This window comes from Ambystoma mexicanum, chromosome 10 (genome assembly GCF_040938575.1).
Source record: "Ambystoma mexicanum isolate Mex_15411 chromosome 10, UKY_AmexF1_1, whole genome shotgun sequence".
In the NCBI taxonomy this organism is placed as follows: domain Eukaryota; kingdom Metazoa; phylum Chordata; class Amphibia; order Caudata; family Ambystomatidae; genus Ambystoma; species Ambystoma mexicanum.
The window spans coordinates 552036602-552048871 of record NC_090932.1 but is presented as its reverse complement, the minus strand read 5'-3'; the positions used below and the strand labels follow the sequence as shown (position 1 = coordinate 552048871).

At 46.2% G+C, this 12270-nt stretch overlaps 1 protein-coding gene across 11 annotated transcripts in view; it reads left to right on the top strand.

Annotated features, from left to right (window-relative positions):
- The window catches only part of SNED1 (sushi, nidogen and EGF like domains 1), a 3218914-nt gene that overhangs the window by 2448181 nt on the left and 758463 nt on the right, over positions 1-12270 (top strand). For all 11 annotated transcript variants that reach the window (XR_011276037.1, XR_011276036.1, XR_011276038.1 and 8 more), the window contains one exon: positions 10897-11035. Coding sequence is in view for 7 of the 11 variants with exons in the window: in XM_069618133.1 (XP_069474234.1) it covers positions 10897-11035 (139 nt within the window). In the remaining 4 variants the exon portion in view is untranslated. The remainder of the gene's footprint in view (positions 1-10896; positions 11036-12270) is intronic.

Genomic DNA, 12270 nt, shown 5'->3' with positions numbered 1-12270 from the left:
CGGAAACACGACCATACCTTTACAAGACCCGCACCTCCAAGAAGAAAAAACCTGTAAACACCAGGAAAAAGACAGTAAGGAACAAACAGGAGAGCCAAGAATCTGAGGACTTGGATTCTGACAGTTTAAGACGCCAACAACCTAATACTGTTCCGACAATGGGGGCTGCTGTACAAGACCTCATGAGAGGAATGCAGGAACTGTCTACAGAGGTTCAGAACCTCAAGGCTGAAAATGCAGCCTTAAAACTACTTGTTCTGTCTAGGGATTCGTCTTATCAGGAATGTGCATCTGTAGGAGGCATTTTGGACAAATACTATGGCAATCCGAAAGCATTACGCTCCTTCCTTGATTCATGCCTGGTACATTTTACATTTAAACCCTACTATCTTTGCACCTGCATGGCTAAGGTGGGGTTCATGATATCCCACACATTCCGGCAATGCACTGGCTTGGGCAACCCCTTTGGGGATTCGTCACTTGACAACTATGACGAGTTTGTTACTGCCCTTAAGGCCATGTTCGATCGTCCAGAACAGATGTATTGCGCCCAAGAAAAATTACTGGAATTCCAGCAGGGAAACCAAGACATGTTGACTTATGTGACCCGCTTCAAGCAATTGGCTAAAGATGCTGACTGGACCACTGAAGCTTGCTTTACCTTGTTACGGTGCAGGTTAAATGAAGAGGTCAAGGATGAATTGGCGAGAGTAGCCCGACCAGGATCCTTCCAGGCCCTCCTAGATCTGTCCTTAGAAATCGACTTCAGGATACAAGAAAGAAAAGCTGAAAAAGGAAGACACTGAGTCCTCTACAAAGACCCTCAGCCGAATACACGAGTCCTAAAGAAACTTCAACTTCAAACCCTGCTGAGCCGGAGCCCATACTGCTGGGTTCCTTGCAGGGTACCATCACTTCCCAAGAAAGTACCCGTCGTATCAACAGTGGGCTGTGTATGTATTGTGCTTCAGACAAACATTTAGTAAGAAACTGCCCGATAGCTCCTCCAAGATGTTTGGGAAACTCCAGCTCCCGATCCTGAATGAAGCTCAGCTTCGGGAGAATGGTTCCTGCTCCGAATCTCCTATAACCTTGGACTCATCCCTGAAGAGCTCTTTGGTGCTTCTCCAGGTGTCCCTGTCTACACACAACAGGGAAATCTCTTCCATCCTGGCCTTGGTGACTTGTGGACCCATGGGGATCTTCCTAGATGACGAATGGGCACAGAGACATCAAATTCCGTGAGAAACTAAGAACGTCTTCCAGGTGGTGGAAGGGATAGATGGGAAACCTCTGTCCTCACGACCTATAACCCAACAAACCTCAGAGCTATTACTTTCCATTCACAACCATCAAGAGCTACTGCACTTTGATATAATAAAGGCAGCTCATTACCCAATGGTTCTGGGCATGCCCTGGCTACAGAAACATAATTCATACATCAACTGGGCAGCGGGATCTTTATTCCTGGGATCTGAGTTTTGCCTTTCACATTGTCTTTCTGCGAAAAGTCAACATTTCATTGGAAAAATGTCTGCGGATGCGCGAACCATTACAGTTTCTAGCATCACACAGGTACCTGAAGTATACCATCAGTTTTCAGATGTGTTTTCCTCTGCCATAGTACAGTCTCTACCTCCTCACCGACATGAAGACTGCGCTACTGATACAGAAGAAGATGCTGTCATACCTTTTGGGAGGATGTTCATTCTGTCAGAGCCCGAGAAAACTGCCCTGCGTGAATACTTAGACACCTATCTAACCAACGGAACCATTTGTCCTTCCAAATCCCCTGCTGGAACCTCTTTGCTCTTCGTTCCAAAAAAGGACACTAAGGAACTTCGTCCATGCTTGGATTACCGGGGACTGAATAAGTGTACCCTTAAGGGCCAATACCCCTTAGCACTCATTTCAGACATTTTGGAGGCCCTACGTGGAGCAGTGATCTTCACCAAACTGGATTTACGAGGTGCCTACCACTTGATTCGCATAAAGGAAGGCGACAAATGGAAGACTGCCTTTCGAAAACCTTTTGGCCATTACGAATACCTAGTTATGCCATTTGGCCTTGCCAACGCTCCTGCTGTATTCCAACGCTTTATGGACTGAGTTTCCTCCGACGTGTTGTTCCTCTTTGTGATTGTCTATCTAGACGACATTTTGGTTTACTCACATAACCCAGCCTTACATCAGGAACATGTCACCTTGGTTTCGCAACGGTTACAAGACCACCATCTGCTGGCCAAACCCGTGAAATGTATTTTCCACGTGTCCACAGTTCGGTACTTAGTATTCATTCTGAGCCCTCAAAGGGTAGCAATGGACCCAACCAAGGTCGAAGCTATCCTTTCCTGGTCCGCTCCATCCCCAATTAAACAAGTACAGTCATTCCTAGGACTTGCTAATTTCTATAGGAAATTCATTCTAACATTTTCATCTATAGTGCAACCCATTGTCAGCCTGCTTAAGAAAGACATTCCTTTTCACGGGTCAACAACACAAGAAGCCGCCTTTCAGAAACTTAAACATCACTTTACTCATGGACCCATCCTGGCTCAACCAAATACCACTAAGCCCTTCTTGGTAGAGACAGATGCTTCAGAATACGCAATCAAGGCAGTACTAAATCAGGAAGCAGAAGATGGACATGAACACCCCATTGCCTATTTGACACAGACTTTACATCCTAGTGAGACACATTATTCGGTCCTGGAAAAGGAACTGCTCGCCATTCGACAAGACAAGCCTTCACGGATTGGCACCACCTCCTTTTGGGCGCCAAACATCCCGTGCTAGTGCGGACTGATCACCGAAACCTCCAGGTTTTACAGTCAATGGAATGTAGAAATAGCCGCCAAGCACATTGGGTCTTTTTCTTCGCCCAATACCAGTTCCATATTCAACATGTTCCCGGACCATCCAACGTGATCGCTGATGCTCTCTCCAGACGACCAAATTACGTGCCAGAAGAAGCGCACACCTTTCCAAAGATGTTTCCTTACAGAGTGTTCATAGCCCAGGCCAACTCGCTTTTGGATATCATACGCTCTGAGACTCCGACTTCAGACATTTGGAAAGATTACTCAAAAAACTACCACTGGGCTCTGCCAAGGACGGATACCTCTTCAAGGATAAGAATCTGGTTATCCCTACTCAGAACACTCAAACCAAGATAATGAACCTTTCTCATGACACGTTTCATTCCGCCATCATGGAATCAAGGCCACACTTCAAACAATCCGGAGAAACTTTTGGTGGCCTAGAATGATCATAGACATGCGTGCATACATACAAGCCTGTACAGTCTGCAACCAGAACAAGACCGATAACAGGAAACCAGCAGGGTTACTCCATCTACCTGACCTGCCGTCTCGACCCTGGGAAATGATCGCCACAGATTTCATTGTGGATCTTCCTCCTTCCAAAGGTCATACCACCATAATGGTTACTATAGACCTGTTTTCTCACATGGCCAATTTCACTGCTCTATTCAAGTTACCTTTGGCACAAGAAATGGCAGGGATTTTTGGTACACACATCTTTCGATTACATGGTCTGCCTACCAAGATAATTTCAGACCGTGGACCCCAATACATCTCCAGGTTCTGGGAACACCTTTGTCAGCAGTTAGGTATTCAACGTGCTTTGTCTTCTGGATATCATCCTCAGACAAATGACATAACTGAAAGGGTAAATCAAACCCTTGAACAGTATTTACGGTGCTTTGCTTAGAAAGTCCAGGACAACTGGTCGTTATTAATTTCAGTAGCTGAATTTGCCTACAACAACTCACTCTACGACCAAGACAAGCCCCTTTTTTTGCAATCAAGGGTTTAATCCGACGGTTCTACCCACGCTTTTGCCTCATACCACACTCACTCCATCAGTAGATTCTTGGATTATGCAATTGGTTTCAGTACACAAACATTTAAAAAAGGCCAGGATGAACATAAAAATATATGCTGATACCAAACGGCGACCTGGTCCTTCCTATGCTACTTGAGATAAAGTCTTTCTCTCTTCTCGATACTTGCCCAGACATCTGAGGCCCAACAAGCTGGCACCACACTATTATGGACCATTCACCGTGACGGAAATCATCAACGCTGTGGCCTTCAGACTCTGATTACCAGAATCTTGGAGAAGAATCTATCCTGTTTTCCATTCATCCTTATTGAAACCATTTCAACAATCAACCAGGTCAGCTCTCCGGCCTCCTCCACTCCTTATCAATAACCAATTTGAATTTGAAGTCTCCAGGATCTGTGACTCAAGATATAGAAGAGGCCGTCTACAATATCTGGTGGAGTGGAAAGGTTATTCGCCCAACGAACGGACATGGGAGCCGGTGTCCAACATGAATGCTCCCCGTCTGATACGGCAATTCCAATGGACCCATCCAGGCAAGCATGGAGGATCGGAGTTTAGAAGGGGGCATGCTGTCATGAATCGTCGATTCCAACCTTTCTGGCGGTCTGGTTCCTTAGACATTGATTGTAGCAACTCGTTCCCTCCTAACATGGGCGACGCCGTGGGAAGAACACGGTCCAGTCTTTCTGATCCTGTCTCATGCTTCCTTGAAAATAGTCACGCGAGTCTCAACACTATGCTTGTCTGTACTCCTCGTCCCGGCAAGTTATTTACCTAGCTCCCTTGTCCTCGTTTTGCCTTCGTTACTAGTTAGGCATTATCCTGAACTCCTCTCTTTTCCCCCCTTCCTGGTATCCTCCTACTGAGCGGCCCTTCGCTACCTCCGCTACCGCGGAGCGACACAAGATGTTTTTTGGCCATTCCCGGTTTAGTCTTCTCTCTTCCTAGACCGCTCCTGGATCGTTCCTGGAACTTTGAACGCTATCCGAATCCACGTCTCCTCCGCAGGCAGGAGCCTCGGACTTCGCTGCTTGCTACCTGCCTGCGGACTGGCTTCAGCAGAAACACGCCCATACCTTTACAAGACCCGCACCTCCAAGAAGAAGAAACCTGTAAACACCAGGAAAAAGACAACAAGCAACAGACAGGTGAGCCAAGAATCTGAGGACTCGGATTCTGACACTCTTGTTCAGATGGGAATTGCCATAGCATTTCAGTGCTGGACTGCCCATGTGGGCGGGACAAAGACTGATATGCAAATGGATATTTCCCATCTGTGAAAGGTACCGTGAGCAAAAAGCAGATGGCTGCGAACTCTCAAAGTGGTTAATAACCACTGAACAGGTTATCATGCTGTGTTCTTTCGAGAGAGGGGCACCTGCTACCTTTTTTGTACTGAACGTGGTTATATATCGGGAGTCCGGGTGCAGTTCAAGTTGGTCATACCCAGAACAAAAATCGAGCTTCGAGAAGACCTTGGCACCCTTTAGCTCACCTACCACATCGTCCAGTGTTGGTGTCAGGTGGCATTCCCTTTTGATGGCAAGGTTGGGTAACCTCATGTCCACGCAAATACGCACGGCTCCTGGCTGCTTTGGTTTGGCCGCTACAACGATGGGAGACACCCATGGGGTAAGGCCGTCAACCTTTTCAATGATACCTGAGTCTGCTAAATTTTGAAGCTCCTGCTCCACTTGCGCTCGTAGATGGAAGGGTTTGCGTCTGTGCTTTAGTGCTGTTGGGCGCACTAACTCCTCTATGTGTAATTTGATTGGCTCTCCTCTTAGCTTCCTGACTCCCTGAAAGATGTCTGCAAATCTGTTGGTAATGTCCTTAATGTCCGCTTTGTACACCGAGAGCGCAAAAGGCACAATGTCTAGCGTCTCAGATGCGGCACAACTCAGCAAGGAGTGTGGGATGACGTCGGTCACGAAGAATTCCGCCTTGATAGAGCGATTGGCGTGAGTGACAGATGTTACAAACACCCCTTTTATTGGAAGAGGATGGTCTCCTCCGAACGAATAGATTTTTTGCTTTGGTTTCCGCCAGCGCTGGTGGTCCCGCCAGTGATTCATAATGCCTTGCCGCCATCACACAGACGGATGCACCTGTGTCGATTAACACCAGGGTTGAAGTCCCACAAATGTCCACCACGCACGTGGTCTGCCTTCGTTTCTTGGATTTGGAGTCAATGTTGGATATGAAGAACACCTCTTCATCCTCTTCTTCCTCCTCCACAATCTCTAGCTCCTGGAACTCCTGTTTCACCGTGGTCACATTTGTCTGCTTGCGCTGACCCCCATTGCGGGATAACCACTGGATTTGCAGTCCGGCACATTCTGGCAAAATGGCCTGCGGTCCCACAATTCCCACACACCCTCCCTTTTGCGGGGCACTCGCTGGCGTGTGGAAAGTCATACCCACACTTCGGGCATTGCTATGGGGATTCACTCTTCTTCTGGGAACACCTTGGACGTGGCGGGACGGTGTTCGCTGTCCGTCCTACGGCATTGGCCTCTTCTCCCTTCACAGACTTGACAGCAGCATCCATCCTGGTTGCACGGCTGTCTGCCAGTTCATAGGACCTGCCCATGTCGAGGATTTGCATCAGCGTGAGTCCAGGTTCCCAGAGCACCTGTTGCTGTAGTTTCCCTGAGCTACAGCCCTGGATGAGCTGGTTCCGGACCATCCCCTCCTCATTTTTTCACTGGCACGTGCTGGCCAGGTGACGCAGATTCCTGCAGAAATGATCTAGTGACTCGTCCTCCTGTTGTTTCTCGCTGCACATCACAAATCGATCTAAGTCTTGGTTGGCCAGGGGTAGGAAATGTTCCTTGAGGGCATCTTTCACGGCCTGGTAGGGGGCCGCCATCATGTTCAGTGACTCGAAGACGCGATGAACTTCGCCACCTGCGGCATAAAGCAGCGTCACCACCTTGGCATCATTTTCTGTCTCCCCTGTTGCCCTGAAATACATTTCCAGCTTCTTGACCCATAGTAGCCACTTCAGGCCCAGTTTGGATGGAGGGCATGACATGTGAAATTCTGGCATGGGGGGCCAGCATGCCTTGGTGTCTGGGCATCATCCTGAACAGAGGCTGTGCAGTGGCTGGAGGCTGTGCCACTGCCCCTTGGGCGTCAACAGTAGGGTTCACATGCACCTCTCACACTCGTGGAGGCCGCAGGTCCGCAGAGGCGATGACTTCCTGAGGCTGCAGAAAAGAGGAGCACCCGCTGACCAATAGCCACCTCCTTGTAAGTGCACCACCCTAGGGTCTTCCAGTCACATGTCGAGCAAACTCTCCAGGCTCAGAGAGTAGAAGGAGGGAAGAAAACTAATTTTCATTTTTTTTTCTTTAAAAGGCAAAGTCCTTTATTAGCCTCTAAAGAAAATCCCCCTGCACAGAGAGTAGAAGGAGGGAAGAAAAAAACATTTCTTTTTTTTTTTTAATGCAAAGTCCTCGTTTCGCCTATGAAGGCTCCAAAACTTTTCCAAAACAGCGCACGACCACCCTGTGAGGAGCCACAACCGTCTGAGATACAAAATGGCGGACATACGTGCACCGCACGGGTGACGCACCTAGTAGGTGCTGAGATAACCCTCCCGAAACCAGTCATGGAATCGGAGGATGTCTCCCCTACTCAGTGGCGTCCTCGTCGCCAGTGTTAAATGGTTGGTTGTGCCCCAGGTCCCCTGCGTGCACAGGCCCAGCCCACCCGTACTTTAAAAAGCATGCGGACATAGGTCTGCTCGTTACTGGTTCCCGGCGGTTTCTGCCTAGCCCAGTCTGCCCCTTTATTCCATCGCAAACGTTGCCGTCAGGCACACGCGCGCACACGTGACTCCATCACAAAAATCACCATTTACCAGCCGACCAGAACACTCAGATCCAGCAATGACATCTGCCTGGAACCTAAACCATACACAAGGAAAATACTTGGTGGATCAGCATTCTCTTGCCTAGTCGCTAAAATGTGAAACTCCCTCCCGAGAGAAATACGAACCATGAAGGACTATCTAAAATTCAGAAAACTCCTAAAAACCTGGCTTTTCAACTCAGAACCAGACGAAAACGAATGAGTACACTCACACCCCACGGAATGAACACACAAATGGCCAGACAGGGGACTAGGTTAGACCACAAAGACGTGCAGCGAAGAAGAGAGACCGCTAAATGGGAGGGAGACCCAGCTGCACCCGTTCCCATAGAGGGCCCTTCCAGAAACTAAGGAGAGAGATAGGAATGTAAAAGACAGAGGGCTTTAGAATTGTAGGTGAAAGAGTGGAAACTGAAAAGATAAACCACAAGACCCAGGGAGCTCAAGGACACAGGGAAGATATTCCCCACTCTCAAGGGGCCCACAGAGGCGATGGCGGCTGCACACCTGGATATGCCAGGGGCCAAAGAAGTGTAGACATCCATTAGTCTGAACACGGGGGCTGCGGAGGTGTCACCACTAAAATGCTAACAACCCACAACCCTGCACAGAATACAGGTGGGAGAACCCCTAACAAAAAAACCCCCACTAAAATAAATCATCCCTCGGTTTACACAACTCTAAACAAAACACAACAATACCACTACAGCTGTAAGTGACTTCAATTCAGCAATCCAACTAAGTCAATGCCTAGTCTGGGATGCCCAATGGAAGCCCTTATTTATATATTTTTATGTCAAGTTCTTAAATCTGGATGATAAACCCTTATATAACGCCCCTCTCTTTGAATCCCCTGACCTCACTGAGCCAAGAAGTAGGTTTGTTTTGCAAATTAAAAGGTTTATTGGAAAAATTAAACAATATATATATATATATATATATATATATATATATATCACACTTTTATGAATAAATTAATATTTGATAGCACACTTATGAGTATGAACAGTGATCAACAATGGATAATATTACAGTAGCACAATTCCTTAATTACTTAGGAGTTGGTATAGAAAGGATAAGGTAGCAAAGAATACTTTGTATGGTTTCAAGGAAAAGCAATGATGGAAAGAATGCAGCACAGAAATAAACCGGATATGGTTTCAACAAGAGATAATCTGATCACTTTTTCCTTTGTGACAACTCACTCCCCTCCTATGCAATATGAAGAGATGGAAATGAGGGCACACAGGTTTTCAGGAATACAATCAGAAGCAGTTCAGTTCCCGTTCCCCCCAACAAGCTTAGAGAAACAGGGATGATTTTAAAACACAGGCCAAATACTTTTAAATGTGGTTGCAATATGCTAAAAATGATTTTAATTCCCTATACGAGATTCAGGGTAGGTGATAGCTACTTTGAATTAGTTCAGGTCCACACTAGCAATGATTCAGGAATGATTATCAGAGTGAAAATGAATTTCAGCAGTGGCAAGCAAGAAGCAGCTATTTTTACAAGTGGTGAAATTGAGTCAAATTGCAATTCGCAGCACTTTTTCCAAGTGCGTCGATCGCGATTACGGAAAAACTATAAGGAGTTGGAAGGTCGTTTTGGGTTTGTTGGAAAGCTTAGGTTCCTAGCTTTAAAATGACAGGTTCAAAAGATACAGACGTTTTTGTGGAGGTAGATTGCTTTAAAATGACAGGTTCAAAAGATACAGACGTTTTTGTGGAGGTAGATTTTCAGAAATGAAGTCAAGATTTCAGAATGACAGATGACACTTTTGCAGCTTTGAAATCACAGAATGGATACACGATTTCTATGCAGTTATAAATAGGTTGAAATGGATGGTATGAGATTACTTTAGACTAAGAGATGACTATGCACAGTTCTTGGCTGGATACTCACTCCTAGTTTTGGACTGGAATGGACCTCGTCACAGATCTGGTTAGGTGGGGTGCGGTTCTCTCGCCCTGGGACGGTCTCTGGCACTGGTTCTGCTCACAACGGTCTGGTCTGGGTCTGCTATGGGCACTGCACAGCGGTCTGGTCTGGGTCTGCTATTGGCACTGCACAGTGCATGCACTTCACTACACCGCAACAATGAAACAAACCACACATAGCCTCGCACAACAGCGCATGACAACTACCAATGGAAAATTCACACCTACTCTCAGTGAACGGTGTAAACTGAAGCTGTCAACAGCACATCAGAGTTCTCTTGCACTTTTTTCCCTCTCAATCCTACTAACTTTCTCTACCCTCTTGCTTTCCAGATCTGCCAGAGTCCCAGGGCACCGATAAGATGGGGATAGTGTGCAGTATAAATATCCTTTAACATAACATAACTGTCCTACTTCACTTGCAACTAGGCTAAATGAAGATGAGAAGTTTGGAGAAAATGCAGCTGTTCCACTCTGCTTACAGGATGTATGGTTACTACCTTACCTCTTCTCCGGGCTTCATTCCTATTTTCCTTTACACCTCCCATTCTCAATACCGCTATCCCTTCACAGGTGTAAAAATAACTATCATTGGCGCATTGACTATTCAGACGTATTTAACCTGAAAGTTGTAGGCTTAAAAAAATACTCTATGGGAAGGTGCATTGAGCATCTGTTGAAGAGATGACTGTAGACAAGTTCCAAAAGAGCAATCAAAACCACAACATTTATATCTGCCAGGTATTCAGCTTTTAGCCTAAAGAATCATTGCTCATCCTATTCTCAGAGGCATGTAGGGAACTCCCCAATGATTAAAGGACAAGCCGAGTGAAGTTCAGTGGACTGCATCATGTCCTTGATGATATATGCAGCCAGCAGATTCTAGCCAGTGACAAAATGTTATCATGACAATGCAAAGGAGAACTATAGGCAACTAATAGCACAGAAGATGATCCTTGGTCATCCACATAGGTAGCTCTCCACTCCAGCATTAGCTGTCAGTCACCTTCATTCAGGAATCTAGATGTGCTCACTTGGTTTTGCTAATGTAGCCAAGACCCTGAGGAAGGAATTCGACAGCTAATGGTGGACAAGTGAACTTTTGCAACAGAACAAGAGGGGATTCTTGTAGAGAAAGAGTGCCAATGGCTTAGGGGTATGGCCCACTTTCGAACTCATGCTCCTTCATTTCTTTCCTCTGCCACAGTACACAGGAATGGGCCTCTGAATCAGCGATGGATTGGCAACTCTATGGTTCTGCAGAACAAGCAACCACCAGTGTCTGTGCCGGAAGTGCACCTGCCAACAGACCACAACATTCCTGAAGAACCCTCTTCAGCACTGAGGTAACCTGTCACAAGAAGCTCAGCTATTGATTGTGTGATGGAGACATAAAGTGTGTGGAGTGGTAAAAATTGTAAGGGTATCTTACTAGGAAGGAGACAGCATGACAAAGAGAGTTGCTTGAGAAAGAACGAAATCAGGATGAAAGACCTTGTGTCCTTATAATGTGAACCTGAATGTGTCTGAAGGAGATGAGATTAGGTCGGAGAGTGATGGAAACAGTTTCCCAATGTTTCTATACTTCAGTCTTTCACCCCTTTAATTCTTCTTGTTTTTTTCTGGTGTTCCATACTTGTATGTAGATGCACATGTGCACAGTGAATTGATGATAAATGTGTCTCTAGTAAGTAATGTAGTGGAATGTCCTAGCTTCCTTCCCCCATACCCCTGGGCTATCCATGCCCTCTGCACTAGGGACGGGGCATTTCTTGCAAAGCATTACAAACGTTATGCGTTATGGAATTCTGTGTGTGGCCAAAGCACCACTTTCACACCTTCTCCACCCTATAACTCATACATTGGCTTCTATGATGCCTCAGTCCCTTTCCTCCAATGCAGTCCCAACCACATATCTTCTCAAACATTTTTCAGTTGTTAATCAGGGGATTCCTTCCCACCTCTCCCACTGGCTTCTTCACACATCCATTCATGCCTCAACAGACTGTTTTCAAGCAATGCCGATGCAGCCCCTGCTCCTTTCTCTGACGTGTTTCATCATTATCAGGGTTTCCAGCATGTAGTATGTTTTGGCCAATCTTCATTCTTTTTTACTTTCATTCGGTTTTACGTCTTAAGAAAAAAAATATACGTGGAGGTTTTCAACAAGGCAACTCTTCACCTGATGTGGATTGTGTTGCAATGAAAAAGGTGAATGCTTATTTTTCTTCAAACCAAGGGTTGGAGCACAACCAGTCACCAATTTTAGCATGAATAACCAAAGTACCAAGAAGTTCCAGAGTAGCCAGTAAGAGAGAGCAGACTCTCAAAAGTATATTGCACCCCTTAGACAAAACCAGAGACTGAGGACTATTTGCTAATAGAAAGGAACCTGAGTGGGAGGGTATGGTAAATCTAGTAATTCAAGTCCTCGGTTAAGAACTGAGAGAGCCAGAACATTAGTGTTAGCTTGTGCAGTGGTGAGTGGACACACCCCTATGAACAATAAACCAGCAGGAGGCAACTGCAAATAACACACAGGAGATGGGGATGAATGCTCGTGGGTGTCTGCTCTTGCACT